Source organism: Psittacula echo (assembly GCF_963264785.1).
Source record: "Psittacula echo genome assembly, chromosome: 4".
NCBI classification, from domain to species: domain Eukaryota; kingdom Metazoa; phylum Chordata; class Aves; order Psittaciformes; family Psittacidae; genus Psittacula; species Psittacula echo.
This window is the reverse complement of record NC_137738.1, coordinates 47159181-47176898: the sequence shown is the minus strand read 5'-3', so window position 1 is coordinate 47176898 and position 17718 is coordinate 47159181. Positions and strand designations below refer to the sequence as shown.

The following is a 17718-nucleotide window of genomic DNA, read 5'->3' as shown; positions in this document are numbered from 1 at the left end:
GTTTTACACAAAAAATCAAATCAGAGGACTTGATTGTCCAAGGGTCTTTTCCATGGGTGAGTTTTACAAGTCATTCTCCACTACTGGTCTTTCAAGTGCTGAAAAACTACCTTGAAAATGTACTTTTCTGCTGTAATAGCAGTAGAAATTGTTAAAACAGTAGCTATGTTTCTCCTGAAGCATAGTTTACATTTTTGGAATGAGTTGAATCTAGCTGTGCCCAAACATCAGTGGAACCATCTTCAGAGTAAAAATATCTGACTAAATTTATTTAATCTGCTGTTCTTTGTTCAGCTTATTCTTTTTATACATAATTGTTGGGGTTTAAGCAGCAAAAATTATTACATGCATGTTAAAACAACATGTTTGTGTTTAGAAAAAATATTTAATTTTCTTTGAAAATACTTGCTAGACCAGAAAAATTCAGGGCATAAGCTCTTCACTGATTACCAAGGCTTATGAAGAAAGAAGGAAGTTCTTGTCCAGGCAAGTCTTACTCACAGTGGAAGTTTTTACAGCTGCCCCATAGGATCTGATGATAACCCATGCTAGAATGCTGGATGGACAGGGAATATCCACCATCCTTTTTCATTATACATGAGGAAAACATATCGCATAAACAAAAGCAGAAGAAAGCAACAGGCCACAATGACTGTTTAATGCATGGAGGCAAGACATTCATTTCTCAAGTCGAGTAGATCACTCAGAGAAGAATTTTGTTCAGCCCTGGATTGTGAGTTAAGACAGAATAGGAAAATATTCAATGCCATGATTATCAAACTCCAAACTTTAACATGTGTCAGAAAGGTTCCCCTGATAATCAAATATGACTTTTTCCTCTTTTTTTATTCCAGTATTTTCCAGTTCTACACCTTTATTAATTTAAAGTAAAAAAAAAAAAAAAAAAAAAAAAGGAAAAAGTAAGTCTTAGGTTCTTTTTATTTTCAACCGTGTATGTCAGAGATAGCTTTAGAACAAGCTAACATTACTGTGGTTCAGGTGTATACAACTGGTACAGTTCAGTAGTACATAAACAGCTCTAAAACAAATGCACCATAGAACTTAAATTACCAAAAATAAACAATATTAAACTATGTGGGGTAGTAGGTAAAAACAATTACCATTAGGTCTTGCACACTAAAAGAAAAATACCTAATTATGATTGAAATTATGAAGTTCTACTACAGATTATAGAGATATATTGCAAAGAAAGAGAAACTTGAGAAGTTGTTGTCACATTTTGGTTTTGTTCCAGTGATGTATAGTCACATGAAATCTTACATCAGTTTTTCATGAAATTAACATCTGGTTACTTTAACTACAATATTTCATGAGTTTATTATGGTGGGGTTTATTTATTTATTTTAGTTTTCGAAAAACTTGCATGTAAAAACATCTGAAGTAAAATAATGTTGCTGGTTGTTTACAGATTCCTTATGGATTATAGGAGTAAAAGCAGTCAGGAAGCTGCAGTGTTTTTAACATTGGTAAACAAATACTGGATTAAAGTGCAACAGTCCTTCTGACAGCACACCTGCCCTGTGCTGAAAGGAAACCACCTCCTTTCTGCAGAGAAGTGAAGAAAAATTTCAGTGTCAGGCATGTTTCCCTCGAAAGTCTGTGATGGCCTTCCAGAGCGTGCATAGCATTCCTCCTCTGTAAAGGAAAATCATAAAGATGCTCAGGAACAAAGATATTCTCTAGCCTGGAAGCATTCCAGTTTAGCTGCCTTCTGATTTTCTTGCTCTGGTTTTGACCAATTATATTCAGTGGGAAGGCCGATCAAAGGTAAAATTCAACATGCAATACTCAAATAGAGAACAGAGTCCTTTTCTGATTATAGTACGGGGCAATCTTTCCACTTGTCAGATGCCCACTTTCTGGAATTCAGACTTCTGGGCCAAAGGTCCTGCATAACCCACAGCAGACTTCCAACATTATGAAAAAATCTCAGCACTTGCCATATTTTTTAATTATTATTTTTATTTCGTTGTTTATTTTTAAACTGACTGGGACCACACAGAGTGTTTGATAGCTTCTATTATTTCTACTTAAACTTGGTTCTGCAGTTACCCACACACTTGGCATGATTAGGGGAAGTCTAGTGTTAGTTGCAGTCCATGATTAGTATTTCTGAAGTTTGATGATGAACTACAGAAGTTTTGCTCTCTCTACTTTTTTAAATAAGCGAAAGACTCTGATGGGTTTTCCTGTCTCTCCAGGCATAAGGTAAAAGCTTTACTTTAAAATTCTCTCTTTGCTGTCCTTTAACAGAAAAGCTTATTTTAAACTAATTTAAACAGTATCAGCTGTCATCGGGACTGCATCAGTATACAAAGACATACTGGAAAGTGTTCCTTATTTTAAATGAACACTGCACAATACAACAAATAGAGACTTAGTATCACTTATTTTCTCTTGTAACAAAACGCAACTCCTGCTCAGCACAGTTCATTTAACTGTGAAGACTTACCTCAGTCTCAAACATTTCAGATCATCTCGTGTAACATAGCAGAGAACATCCATTAATGTGTAGTCTTCAGCTAAGAACTGCAAAAAGAAGTTTAAATGAACAATTTGTTAGAATTATAATTAACTTTCTATGCTTTATATACCACCTGCCCTTAAAATTAGAAGCTTAGAAGAAACATAAAATTGGGCCAAAATGTGGTATATGTAACAGATTCATCCATATTATTTCTAGAAATACATTGAAACTACTTATTTTTTGTATTGTATACATTGGCATAACAGGCACAACTTGTCATGCTTTTACAGCTACTTAAAACTTTTGTCAGCTGGCATTTCTGCTGTTAACACTGCTACCTCAGTGTCATAGACTTGAAAAAACACCGATTAGAGCATAATTAATACCACATTTCACCCATGAGGAAATTGAAAACAACAGTTAAGACCTACCTTTTCAAAAGTGGCCATCTAAATTTGATATATTTGAGTTTCAAGGAACCTTTGATCTGATCTGTAGGCGTGATAACTACATGCAGGTTTTCTGAAGTCAGCCAAAATTCTGCTCAACATCTCTAAGATTATGTAATTTGTTGCAGAGCAGACCAATCTACTTTAGGAAATCTCATCTTAACACAGTTAGCTGAGGGTGAACATGTACCCTATATCTAGGGTATAATCAGCAGGAACTGCTGCAATGTGTAAAAACGCTGAAAAATTATGAACCAAGGAAATTCTTCACTGTGAAGGTGGTGAGTCACTGGAACAGGTTGCCCAGAGAAGCTGTGGGTGCCCTGTCTCTGGAAGTGTTGAAGGCAAGGTTTGATGGGGCTTTGAGCAACCTGCTCTAGTGGAAGACTAGAACCCCCATGGTAGGGGGGGTTGCAACTAGATGATCTCCAAGGTCCTTTCCAACCCAAACCATCTTATGATTCTATAACAAAGCTATACTGTCATTTTATTCCCTTATTCCAAATCAGATATAGGAATTATTAACAGTATTCTATTTTTATGAAGGCCTCCATATTCATGGCTTTCTTCTATTCTCTGAAAACAAATTAGCCTCTCCATGTGCTGAAGTAATCAAAAAGGTTTGATATCATCTTGCATCAAGTCACAACACAGTACTGTAACTGTAAAAGACTTAACAGAACCATTGCTACCTTGTTTATCGTGGCCTCATCAGCTCCTTGAACAGTCAGCCAGCTTATGAGATCAGGGTCTTCGGTCCTTGTGCCAGTGGAATGACGATGACAGAGAGACAATCCAGGAATATCTAGAATAAGCATTTAAAAAAAAAGGGTTTTGTGTTGCCAAAGCAACCTCTTGTCATTTTTGACTGCTGAAGCACTTTCTTCAGTGAGCTTTCCCTTCAAGCTTAAAATACCAGTATCCCCATAAATTAAGATAAATGTCAATTCCCAAGGCACACACTTAATTACAGTTTATAGACAGTTATGCACCAATTACTCTACTTGGTTAGAGGTACAGTTAAAATAGTGTGAGCATTGACACAGATCAGGTTTTTCTGTCCTCTTCAGAAAATTATTTTACCTGTACAAAGCACATCAATCACACTGTAACTATTTCTACACTAACGTTGCTGCATCAATTTATCTGAAGTGTTCAGCATTAACTCATACAATTGGTGTGTAGGCAATGCCCTAGATCAGCTGCTTTCGGAAAACACTCCTTTGAAGCATATTACATGGAAACACTAGCACTTCCATCTTCTTCAGGGCAGATATGTATCAAAAAACTTTCCTCAGTAAGTCTTAAGTAGTATTTACATCTCGCCAATTAAATCCTCTTGAACTTTCAGTGTAACAATTGGAACAGTCTGTAATTCAAAGAACATACACCTAAACATACTTGATTATCCTCTTTAGAAACAGTATTTACTCTGTAGGATATAAGCCTTGTACTCTTCCATATAATCACAATCAAAAATATTTATATCATTCCTTGTACTGTGATTAACAAATTCAGTAATTTGTTTCTACGCTGTACATTCTTACTTCAAAGCAAACCCTACCAGCAGCAGCATAATAAAGCAGCTTTGCTGGGACTAGCTCAATAAAAAGACCAGTTGAGCTGCCACTGTCTTCATCTGCAGTCAGTATGAAATTTTTCCTTGAAAATTCTTCTCACTTACCTATTGGCTGTGACCTAAGCCGTAGGTTTCTGATCTCTTGATCCTTTTCTTCTATAGCTTGATGTAAGAGGACTTGAAATTCTCTCTCTTTTTGAACCAACTCCTCCAATAACCTATGAAATAATGGAAAGGAAGCACACATCTCCTTAAATAGTTTCAAATTTTCAGGAAAGTGAAGTTCTTAATACACTTATCTGGAAACCTTCTTGACAGAGACAAGGACAGACTTCTTCAACTTTCATAGGAGTTTTGTCTCACTATAAATTTATTATGACCTATAGCAAGACATAAACATTCACTGGTTCTTAAAGCTACAGCTCTTTAAAAAGGAAAACAAAACAAAAAGCCCCAAACACACCAGCCTCCATATACTCATCCACCCACTAAACAGGTGGCATGGTACAGAGAAATTTCAGAGAAATTTCTACAGCCAGCATTCTGTTTTAAACAAAACCGTAATTGATAAGAACAAATATTGAAGTGTTTCATAAACCAAGGGCTAAACTTTGTGACGTAATCTTTGGTACAGAAAAATGCCAGTTTCACATCTCTCCAGCAGACATTTTCAAAGGTGTGGCAAGGCTGGAGCTGTGATGAAAATGTGCTGAAAACCTGTGGTTTCATTTCTTAAATTGGGGAAATATATTCTCATGCACACAAGGGCTGTCCCTCACATACCAGGTACTTAGTGCCTACCCTTCTATGTTATATGAAGAGTGAGAAAAGAGGAGGCAAAATACCTTGTGTCCTCCCTTAAGCAATTACTTTTGAGAATGTCCAGCAGAAATAAGCACTGCAATTTTTCTGGGACACTGAAAAGTGGAGACATTCTGGAATTCAGCTAGAGAACGTGCCACAAAAACACCTTACCTGTATCTGCACAGAAGTAAACTCCATCCCATATGATTGCTTGTAAAAACATCAAGCCCTGCTTTTAGCTCGCATACAGGCCCAGCAGCAGCATAGTTATATTTGAGTGCTTCCACACCTGAGCTAACAGTTCTTAACAAGTCCACAGAGCCGCTTTGTGCCTCTACACACACCCACAGCTCAGTTAATCTCAGTGCAGATTGAAATTCTGTCCAGACAGGTGTGCAGTCACTCCTCTGCTAATTTTTGCCTCTATCCATTCTGGCTAAAAAAAGGCCTTTGGGGCCAACAAAGTATCCCACTATTTTCTCTTGAGAACTGCTTGCTGATTATGCCAATAAAGCTTTAATTAATACTTAAACAATTGCTCATATATTTACCTCAAAATTTCTGTATGAATGACAGGGTGTGATTATTTGGCCAAAAGCTTTGCATTCAATAAATTTACAAAAGCAAAGCATGAGAAAATCCTCTACAAATGGATCACTTCTGATGCAACTTCCATCATGAACTTGGGAAGTGAACCAATCTAAATTATTTCTGTGTTTATTTCAGTGTATCAATAAGGCAATCAAAATATCTCCCACAAGCAAAATATTAATTGTAACATAAAAAAATCAAAAATACCGATACTTTACTAAGAACAATACAGTCTAATGAATTACTCTAATTATGGCAAAATTCTTAGGCATATTTAAAAGTAAAGTGCAATTTAACATTTTAATTCAAATTGGAACAGTAACTACAAAGAACATTCCAGAAGCATAAGAACTGTCTTATTGAAGACATGTTCTTTTTCTATCAAGGTCATATTCAAAATATACTGAGGTCAGTAGGAAATCCAGTGCCATAAATGGGATACTGCAAAAGCTAAAGTATCTACTTCAAACAGACTATCTGGGATATTTTAGTGAAAATAAAATATATAAAAGATTATTTGGGTAAAAGAATGGAGAAAAATTTGTCTCTGACATTACTTAAGCAAAAAGCCCAAAATAACCACTTCTCAGGAACCACTTCTCAGGTTTAAAGTGGAATATGTGTATTTCTAGGGAAAAAAAAGAATAAAAAAATTAATATCCAAACTTCTGGCTTCTTTCTCTTTTTTTAAACAACACACCTGATTTTCCCCATTCTTCTGAAAAGAATTAAAAACAAAATAAAATAAAAAGGTAAAATTCACTGCTGCAGTGAGTGCTGTGCATAAAAGCAAGCCTGCAGTAGTTTCCTGGTAGAGTTCATATGTGGCTGTCAAGTAGCTTGAGTTCATTCCCCAAGAGTAACTATAGAAAAGAACAGCAAGTTCTGCCTTAATGGAAAGAAAACATAATACCATTCATCAGCCTCACACAGCATACAAAGGAGAGAAAAAGCAGAAGCTCAGCAGCAAGCTCAGTTTTTTCAAACCTTTCTTGAAAGGCACCTGAAATCAAGACTGACCTTAACTTGCATCACTATTGTTTTGAAATGAATAAAACTAGTAGAAGTGATCAGTCACAGCTAAACAGTGACCACCATTTAAATGAACAACTTGCAGTAGTATAGAACTTTGATACTGTCACTAGAATTCTAGCACATATATTTTAAACGCTAAGCAAACACATTGTCACATTGTCCTGATGTCCAGATTTACCTGTTTGTCTCTAATTTTAGCCTGCCCAGCTGGACACTCAGTGATCTGTGAGCAGCCTGGGACTCATGCGAAACCGTAGAGCTGAGTGTGCTTACACCTGAGGTAGCTACTGCATCTTCCATAACAATGCAAGGCTGTTGGATAGTTTGATTCTGAGGCTGCTCATCTTGATCTTCAACTTCTACATCATCTTGATCTGCTGTATCACTTTCAGATGCAAGGCTAAAATGTGGCCTCAGTTCTATTAGTAACATGAAAATACAAATGAAAGAAAAAAAAAATTAAGGATGCTAAACATTACTTAAACATTAAAACAAAAGTGGGCCTAAGTGACTATATAACAAATCATCCTACAGCTTTGGATGAAATTTCTGTAGCAAGAGGACAGATGAGACTTTCTACAGGTGTAAGGCCACTCAGACCATAACAGCATCTTGGTTCACACTGGTTATTATTCAGCCTATCAAATGTTTGAAAGCTATAAACCCCTCCAAAAAAATCTGGATGAATAGGATTCCAGATTTGGCTAGCATTTCACAACAAATTGTGCTGAAGTACTATGTGAAGCAGAGGTACTTTCTTTTGCTTAATTCCATTCTCAGTGGTTTGTGATTTCTCACGTGTCTGACCTGAAATGTTTTATTAAACAAATAACCATTATTTCCTTTATATCCAGCTATTCCTGTTGTTGCTATTCCGGCATGTGTAGCGTTCTCCCATTACAAGAATTCTGTATTTACCAAAAATGGTTTCCAAAAATATAGAGAGGAAATAACAAACAGACCCCTCTACCAAAAACTATATGTAGCACACTTCCCTTCTACTTATAAGAGAGAATGTTGCTTATATTGAAATGATGTACATCCACAAAACTGTGGACACAAAGCTGTATGTGTGCTCTGGCTTCTGTATTCCCTATTTAGCCTATTTACCAGAGCTTACCAGGTATGCAAGATATGTACACAAGAACTTACACTCCTACATAACCTATTACTGCAACAACACCTGTTTGTTAATTCTAACCATTTAATATAAATCTTCCTTCCTTCCTTCAATTGTGGCTTCTTACTGCTGAGCACTCCCTTTAGTCTCCTCATCAAAATACTTTTTGTTCCATGAATCACACTTGTTTTTTGTCCTTCCTGCTGCAGAACTAACAAGTACATTTCTCTTCTTTAGAAAAGGGACATTTTTTCCTTGATCCATTAATCTCTTCGTTTCAATGCTACATAACTATTTCAATACTGAACATACTAAGATCAAGACAGTTATGCTTCTAAATTAAAGAAAGCAGATGTATTATATAGCAGTTACCCAAATATTGCTAGGCAAATATGTCTGAATTTGCTTTGAAATTCTGCATCATGCTAATAAGAACAAGCTCATTTTGCCGTTGTTTACCACTAAGCAGGCAGTATAACTGTACATCTGCTTCATATCATTCCTAAAACATCCCATAATTTTTAGAAGTGTTAAGGCCAGAGATAAATTTTCATATCATTCATGGAGGGTGGGAGGGAAGAGTAAGGAAAGGCAAGGAGAAGCAATCATAGGTAGGGTAAAGCAATTAGGGAAGAGGCAGATGATCAGTGCTTGAAAGCTACTAGGGCACAGAAGCTTTTGTTTAAGCTTGACCATGTACATCTAATGGTGATACTGAGATGTATGGGGAAGAAGAGTCTATTAACGCGGAATTCTACAGCACTCTTATTATACAGCAGTAAAGTACATGCCTGTTAAAGGTGCTTGGCAGTCTAACCAAAAGACAGGTTTTCCTTATGACTCGAAACTAACACAGAAACCCTATTTATGCCTTGCTGGTTGTGCTGCTGATACGTCAAATATTAATGAGAACAGGAAGAGCTGCAACTTTTGTTGGAATTTTCAGATCCTACTGTTGATAACTGAAGACAACCCACTGCAGAAAACAGGAACATAACTATTCTGACTTCAGATTAAAGCATTAAATCATATGTTTGAAAATTTCACCATTACTTCCGGTGTGGGGAACAGGGGAATCACAAGCTTAGAAGTTAAGTAGCTGCAGAGGAAAGTAACTCTGGTAGTATCAGAATGGGCCACAGTTTCTTCTACACAGACTCCTTTCCTCAGCTAAGCCTTCTACAAGGTTCTTCTACTTCCACAACGTTCAAAATACAATATTCAAACTGCAGGCACTGCAGGTTTGTTTGTTTGGTTTTGTTTTTTTCCTCTTTAGACAGCTGCTGACAAAGGAGCCAAGGAGACCTTCAAGTACTCCAAAGAACACATCATTAATCTGCACTTTGTAAAAACACCTTCCACAATCAGCATGTGCTGGCAAGTGGTCTGTCCTTTAGATTACAAGGGGCAGCACTGAGCACCTCAAAATTAGGCTCCAGAGCACCTGAGCCCACTACTGCGCACTGTGTTGCAGAATTGTTTAGACTGCACATTCTGGAAAGATGCTTTCCAAAATAACTTGGACAATACACTGATTAGTTCTGAAGTTACAAAACAGACAGTGAGCAGGAAAAAAGCTGCTGCTAGTTTCAAAATCTTAAGTGAAGTATCATAATTCCAACTCTAAATTATGTTTAAAGAGATCAACTAATAAATATTTGCTAAGTATTAAGAAATTACTCACCTGGGACTAGAATAGTTATAGCAGTCTGCACAGCTTTTCTGATTATGCTGTCCAATGCAAACATCCAATGTGGCTTGATGTTATGATTTCGGAGAACTTTATTGACCTAGCAACAGAAAATTCAGTTTAGATATTGCATCCTGCCTAACTTAAAACTGTAATATATGTCAGCACTATATAAGGTGTTTGAACGTATAGATACTGTATCAAAGCAGGTGATTAAAACTATGTTCTCATGTTCTCATTAAAAGAAGAAAATGGCAATGTCACCAACTTACATGATTTTATTACAAGTTGTGCAATATTTTGTATTTTTTATCAAGAAGTAGTTCCTGTGTTTGGTGATTTTATGACTGCAATACTGAAGTTAAGAAAACTTCATGGGTGTGGATGGACCATATAATGAAAGGCTTCTAACTTCAGCTATTTAATCTTGTTACTGTTTTGGCACTGCTTTCACTGCTTTCTCTGAGCAATACTTTTCTATTTTAAAGTACAATTGTAGGAAGTATCAAAGAACTAATGTAATGCTGCTCCTTGGTTCAGAAAATAGTTAATTAACACTAGTTTAAGTAGTCAGGGGACTTTATTTGTGTGCTGTGCCCTTTTCTCTTTCCTCCTACCTTTTACTTCATATAATCAGACAAGAGCAACCCAGTGTTGAAAACTAATTGTCCACAGGTCTGCTTTCAAACTGCTTTTCGGTATATTTCTAGGTGTCTCTATGGATGCTCCATACCACTTGCAAGAATTATCTCTACCTTGGGGGAATTGTTTTCCGACTCTCAAATGACAGGGAAGAAGAGGTGGGACAATAATGCCTAGCCACTGTAAGTGGCAGTATCACAAACCAGACTTCGTGCTGGTTTTCGGGCATGAAAGCAGTCCAAAGCAAGGCTTTGTTGAAGCAGAACTCAAGTGATTGCAGGAAGAAATAAGTTAAACTGCATTTAGAAAATCATTAAGTTTCTCCAAGCCTTATCAAAAAAAAAAAAAAAAAACAAAACAAAGGCAAAAAAAAGAAAAAAGGCAAAAAAAAAAAACCAAAAAAACAAATGCAACTTCTTTAGTTTACTAAAATAACATGGCAAGAAGATACTTCACTCTCAGGTCTCCCTACAAATGGGGTTAGTTTGATTCTCTCACACGGTGTTAACCCCTCTGTAAAAATGTCTGAAGTTACACAAACAATGGCTTCAGAAGATGTGTAAAAGTTCATAAAGTTATCAATCATACTATTTTCACTGTCCCAAATAAACAGTATTCAGTAAAGCAGTAATTTATGTTGGTACCTGTACTGGCTTGGCTGTGATGGAGTTAAGTTTTCTTCACAGCTGCCCATACGGTGCTTTATTTCAGATGGGTGACAAAACAGCCTTGGTAACGCACTCACGTTTTAGCTGTTGCTAACCAGAGCTTCCACACTGTCGGGGCCTTCTCTGTTTTTTACGCTGCCCCATCAGTGAGAAGACTGGGGGTGGACATAGCCAGCAGAGCTGACTCAAACTGACCTAAGAGATACTCCCTTCCATATGGTACCATGCTCAGCAACAAAGCCAGGCAGGTGATTTTTCTAAAGGAGCAGTTGCTCAGGGACTGGTGAGGCATTAGTCTATTAGTGGCCAATGACTGCCTTTGCATCACTTGTGAAGTCTGTGATTCAAGTTTTTTTTCCCCTTTACTTATTAAATAATCTTTATCTTCACCCACAAGTTTTCTCACTGTCTGCCCTTCTGCTTCTCTCCCTCACCCCATTGGCAAGGAGTGACTGGGTAGGGAGGCTTTCCTGCACCTGCCAGCCAGGGTCAGCCCACAGCAGTAGCTATCTGCTCAAGTCTATTGCCAGTGACCACGAGGTGGCACTTGGACACTGTGGTTGGAGTTGGAGAACTTTCAGCAGTGCCAGAGGAGCCCTCCCTGTGCCTCAGGGACTCAAGGTCTTGCCTTCTGAGGCAGCATAACTCCTGTTTGCAAGCACTCTGCACCTTCCCATACTGACTCCTACTAAGACATTCACATGTGCAGCTTATTTAAGAACTGAAGAAGCACAATGTAACTTTGCAAGAACACAACATGTTTTCACTATTGACATTTACAGCACAAACCTGTTTTTTCTTTTTTCTTGGTTGCTTTGATTGAGGATATCGTGACTATTAAACCTGGTTACCTGAGGTTACCTTATTTAGTCCTGAGAACAAGGGAACTACTTTCCCTCACTTTTAGCAATATCCCAGTCTCTGAAGTATCTGAGGTCCTGATACTGATCTGGATTTCAGTGTTTTACTGTAAAAATGTACTGTATGTCCAAAAGAATTAGGACTTGGCACATATAAAGCAAAGATTTTCTTTGAACTTTCTGTGGGTTATCTTGGTTAAACAACAGAGAGATAGTAATGACAGATATCTATCAGTTAAAGCTCAACTTGTAATGATGAAGTTAACAGAAGAAGGTAAATTTTTTATTGAAAAGAACACAAATCAGGCAATTACTACTTAACAACAGATGCCCAGCAACATCTCTATCAGAAAACCAACCCAGATATTTGTACTTCCCCCCCACCCCATTTTGTTCTTGACTTTGTATGGTTGGGATACTTTCTTCCAAGTGTCAAAACAGTATTAATATGAGGCCAAGTAGAATGGAGAGTGGAAGTGACTCAAAGGTGAAGACTCAAAGAGAAAACTGGTTTGTGGAAGCCTCTCTTTTACAGATTCACTTCACACATTAGGTTTTTGTTTGTTTGGGTTTTTTTGTAAACAGCATCTAATTCTTTTCAGTGTAGTCTATGCAACAAACAGGTTACATGCTATGCAGTCCTTCCCACAAGCTCTCTTCCTTGTCAGAGTGCCCCAGGTTTAAATGCTAACAGCATCATCCACCACAAATGCCTACTTAAATTGTCATTTCATTTTTACTACATGACTTCAGTTTGAACAAGTGATGCCTAGCACAGCTGCATCCTCCTCCCATGCTGGTTATTCTTCTTAATCATTAAGCCTTATGAACTAACATTTAAATACATAGCTTAACAATAAAAGAACATTTGCTTTTGGTAAACTACCTCTTTAAAGGGTATCCATGTGTGTATTTGGTTCCTCACTGTAGGAAATCATAAATTTTGCATTAATTATTGACAGGAAAGTAACCTTTTTTCCTTCCTTATCTTGCTTACTAGAAATTGAAATGAAAATGTTTAGCTTGGCAGAAATCTGCTGCTAACCAACAATACTAGAATAAAGCCTCAATGCAACATTATGAGGTGAACAGACAACTACTGGGGCCAGAAAGTGGTTTAATGTATTAGTTTGTAAGAGAACTCAAATTCAAGAGATCTGCATTTATGAAGGCTAAGCCTGACATTCAGTGTTGGTCTTATTTACCCGAAAACCCTCCAAAATGAGATAACATTTTTCTTAAAGGCTTTCCTGCTTCAGTATTATGACATATTGTTCACACAACCACGCTGAACCTTCCAGATCTTTAATAAGCAAAATCTCAACAGTTGTGTTCAGGGTCTGTGTCCTGCCAAAGGATCGCATGGCTGTGTGCTGGGTTTTTGTTATTACAGTTTCAAAGCCCTCAAATATTATTGTTTCAGTAACTTTGGGTTATGAAGTTCTGTTTGCTTTTAGCTTCCCTCCAGCCCACCAGCAGTTTTGGTGCACAAACTCCTTTGTAAAAATGACAACTTACAGCATCTTGAAAACCAAAGAGCACAAGCTGCACTTGACTGATACCATGACTGTCGAAGTCTAACTCCAGTTTCAGTTTTGAAAGAGTGGTTGCGATGATTTTACGATCAGTGGAACGCACAAACTCTCTGAGGCTGGAAACGAGTGTTGTGATGTGTTCCCATTTTAGTTTGGGTTCTTCAGCTCCCTGGTAGAAAAGACAGGAAAATAAATAGTTTTGATAGCCATCTTTTGAGACGTACACACAGGCCTTATCAGGATTTAGGCTTTGATAGCACTTTTTCCTTCACAAAACCTTTTCATAAGAACAATTTCAACAGTCACTGGGTGTGGAGGCTAGAGGAGGAGAATAACCCTCCTAAAACTGGTCACTGTTTCTCATTAGGGAACCATACAGGTTGCCCTGTCCCCAGCATGCCTTAACAGATTTGCATCTTCTAAGTCCAGGGCTACAACGTGTCATGTGTCCACCTATCTGCCCTAATAGCTTTTTAATTATTCACATGAAAATGAGATCAGCTACCACAGGACAGGGTGAGGGATCCACTTCGGTATAGCCAGTCATCAGGTGAATTCTCCAAATCGAAGTGGATCAGGATCAGAGGCTAGGATCTTTTACCTCAGAGATAAGTGCTTTGGCCAGTAGAATGCTTGATTGCTCTAGAGCTTTTTCTTATTTTTAGTTTCTCTCTCAAGTAATCAAATAATTTTTCCATCTGATCAGCATTAATTAATTATAGTTAAAACCTCACTGTTATTGGCATAGTTCTTGATGAATGGCCAGCTGTAACATTCTGGCATAAACCTGGCAAATGCAAGAGAACCAAACACCATATGTCATTCTGTGGTGGCAATCAGTATTAGAGATCTTTAGCATATATAAATAATTATTTCCTTCAGAATAAGCATCTAATACTTTATGTTGAAAAACTTAACATGGTTTTTTATCTTTGACTTAATATTTGAAATTGAAATTTGTATTCAGTTGGTATAACTTTAGAGAGTAAATACTGTCTTTTGTTTATACTGCTTATTCTGATGAATGCCTTTAAGCTTTTTGCTACTTTGGTAGCTCATGTAAAAATACAAAAAAAAAAAAAAAAACCAAGCAAGTCAGGCTTCCATCTATTACCAACTTCTTGCATTTAAGCAGGACGTAAGAAGCCAACTCAACTTCCCCTTAACTGCAATTACTACCACTTTCTGGTGGTTTGCGCAGGTTTCCTACTCTCTGAACAAGATACCTCCTTCAAGGGAGAAAGCACTGTTTGGGGGTCAAGGGTTCTGCATCCTCTTGAAGGACAGACAGTCCCATGCATGTGTGCTTTGAACTCTTCAGCTCTACAACTCTCTGCCCCTCTGCTACCTTCTTGGGCTGTTGCAGCCCCAGCTGAGGAAGGCATGAAACACCAAGCACCCTCTCCAGATTTTGTGATTGAGTTTCAGCCTCTCACAATCACTGATTATTCCTTTCACACTGTGTCTTTTATAGCAACACTTTAGCAAAGCACAGATCATGGGCATCTCTCTTAGTGTCTTCTATTTTAACACTTTCTATAGTTACCAGGACAACCGTGGGTTCCTTCCTGCCCCCACCAAGAGTTAGAAGCTCTTTTTATTCGTATGGCAGCAATTTCCAATTACATTAACTGTAGTACATGTGTAATAATCATATTGGTTTGCATCAGTTTCTAAACAGTGCTATCTTTAAAAGATTTGAAACAGGACTATCTTTAGAAGATGAGTTGCCACATTCTATACAAAAATGCTTTAGACCAGCGGTACTTAGCCTTGAGAATGAAGTAAGTCAATTAACTGCCAACACACACACTACAAACAAGAACAAAAAATCAAGTCATCCAATTACGGTGTTGCAACATTTAGCAGTGTATTCATGACCTGTAATTTACTCAGTGTCATCCTCAACTGATACATCACTGTGAATTGTCCCACAATGGAGTGCCAAAAGGTCATTCTGCAATTATTTTGTTGTTTGCTGTAGCTCCCACTGTTACTCCATCTTTCCTCCCCTCCATATATGCTCCTAACTGCAATTTATTTTCTCCCTAACCTCCTTCCCCTTTTGCAGCTGTTGGGTAGAAGGCAATGGTGAACAGTCAGCCCCATTTTTTCTACACAATAACCTAACATAAGGCCAAAACAGGCCAAAAGAACTAAATCTCCATCAAATCACTCAGCCAGAAGACAGAACTCTAGAAGGGGGAAGGTAATCACTTCTTGTGGATGATCTGCTTTACATGAGTTGACCTGACAGCCTTGATCCCATTGAAAATTCACTGTCAAAATATACTATCACGAAGACATGTTTTTCTCTTCTCTGGTCAGCACTACTACCCAGGTATACATATACTATTTGCAAACAACACAAGAGTCATATGTAATGCAGCATAAACAATCTTAAAGCCTACTTTTAATAGCCCAAACCCCCCAATGAACTGTGAAAGCTTACACAGTATAATTTCAAAAGTTCCAGGTAACTGCAGATAAGTCTTAAAATTCCATAACATTTTTGCTGCCTTCTGAAATAACTTTACCTGAGCCAAAGCTTCCATCAAGTTCCTCACCACCTCCTCTTGGTCCTCAGTTAATATCCTGTGAAGGGTGGCTCTCCTTTCACTATCCTTCTTTAGCATGAAAAACCCAGAATCTTTCTCTTCAGGTGAAGGAGGTGCACTGTGATCCTCAAAATTTTCATCTGGGATGCTGAATGAAAGACACTCAGTAAAAAGAAACTTTATAAAAGCCACCCCAAAACATACATTTCTAATCTACCATGTAACATGAACACCAGACAGCTCCTTACCTCAGAAAAAGGGACCGGATTCCCTTCCCATCTTTTTCTCCACAGGATTTGGCTCTTGTTTTGAAAGAGAATGGATCAATTTTTAATTCTGTATCAGGTGAGACAGAACCATATTCACTGCTGCTACTTGTATCTTCCACCAGAACAGGGACAGGTAAGGATATACTCCGAAGATACTCTGTTCATAAAGGAATATTTAGAAATTAGAACAGTGCCATTGCAGTTCTGATGTGAAAAGGTTATTCTCTCAGAGGAAACAGGAAGACCTCAGCTTGCACCCACACCAGCATACAATATTAAAAGAAAATTGACAAAATCTCCTAAAGCTTACTCTTCTGGAATAGAGTTATCTTTCAGTTATGTTTTTATTCAAAAGCTTCCTGAGAATATGGAAATGCTGAGCTCTTTGCAAGTTCCCTTATGAAATTTCACCATTGGCATGAATCATAGAATCATAGAATAGTTAGGGCTGGAAAGGACCTTAAGATCATCTAGTTCCAACCCCCCTGCCATGAATACGCATCTTTTATTATCAGTTAAGTCAGAAGTTTTGTTTTTCAAATCCAGAGCACACATTACTGCCGCCAGAAACTATTCATACCTATTTCATATGTGTATATTTCAAAATGCTCTTTTGATAGTAACTCAGCATGAAAGGAACTATGTGTTTGTTCAGTTCCTCCCACCCACCCTCAGTTCATTTCCTGAAAGAGATGAATATCCTTGCACCCAGGCCTGACATGGGGTCTCAAATGCCACTTTTTTCAGTTCTCGAATTTAGCTTAATAAAAATCTGTTATTTTTCACCACAAACCTTGGCTCTATTGCTACTATAAAACAACCATTTCATTTCCTGTTTAGATTTCCACTAAATGGCCCTGTGACAACAATGCAGTTCTTCAAGCCTGCCTAGACAATTAAGCCATAGTCTGGTAGGATTACAAATAGTAATTTAAATTTGCACAATAAATTAGAGGTTCCTAACAGAGAAAGGTCACTTATTTTCATAATTATGCCCACTTGTGTTTCCAGCATTTTAGTGTGACAAATTATACCAGAACAAGTGATAACCACATATCTACACAATTACGTTGTGATAGAGCAGTATGTTAAAACTCACCATTTGTGTTAGCTGAAAGAACTGTAGGAGAAAAGCAAAGAAAAAACCAAGTTAAATCTGCTGAAATGAACTGAGAAAATAAGCACAGTCTGAAGGTAACTCTCTTCCCATTTCTATGGGCTACCTGGACTCTCCTGTCTGCATGCTCTAAATGTGTAATTTATTGCAATTTAAAGTTAATTTTAAGCAGGGGTGCGGGGTGTGAAAATCACATTAACAGTGATCATCCAATGCCATCTCCTTTACATGGTCTTTTTATTTCTTTTAGGTATCATGCTAAAAATATGCAGAAAATATTTTCATATTATATATACATACATGTAGAATATGT

General features: G+C 37.5%; 1 protein-coding gene across 1 annotated transcript in view; it reads right to left on the bottom strand.

The window, feature by feature from the left end:
- Positions 1–1522: 1522 nt before the first annotated feature.
- MAP3K5 (mitogen-activated protein kinase kinase kinase 5) overlaps positions 1523–17718 on the bottom strand; it is a gene marked incomplete at its 5' end in the record, with an annotated part of 100496 nt that continues 84300 nt past the window's right edge. The window contains 10 exons of the mRNA XM_080615535.1: positions 1523–1656; positions 2474–2550; positions 3630–3742; positions 4622–4734; positions 7125–7365; positions 9751–9856; positions 13445–13630; positions 15999–16167; positions 16268–16445; positions 17388–17408. Of these exons, the coding sequence (XP_080471661.1) occupies positions 1596–1656; positions 2474–2550; positions 3630–3742; positions 4622–4734; positions 7125–7365; positions 9751–9856; positions 13445–13630; positions 15999–16167; positions 16268–16445; positions 17388–17408 (1265 nt within the window). The 3' untranslated portion in view covers positions 1523–1595. The remainder of the gene's footprint in view (positions 1657–2473; positions 2551–3629; positions 3743–4621; positions 4735–7124; positions 7366–9750; positions 9857–13444; positions 13631–15998; positions 16168–16267; positions 16446–17387; positions 17409–17718) is intronic.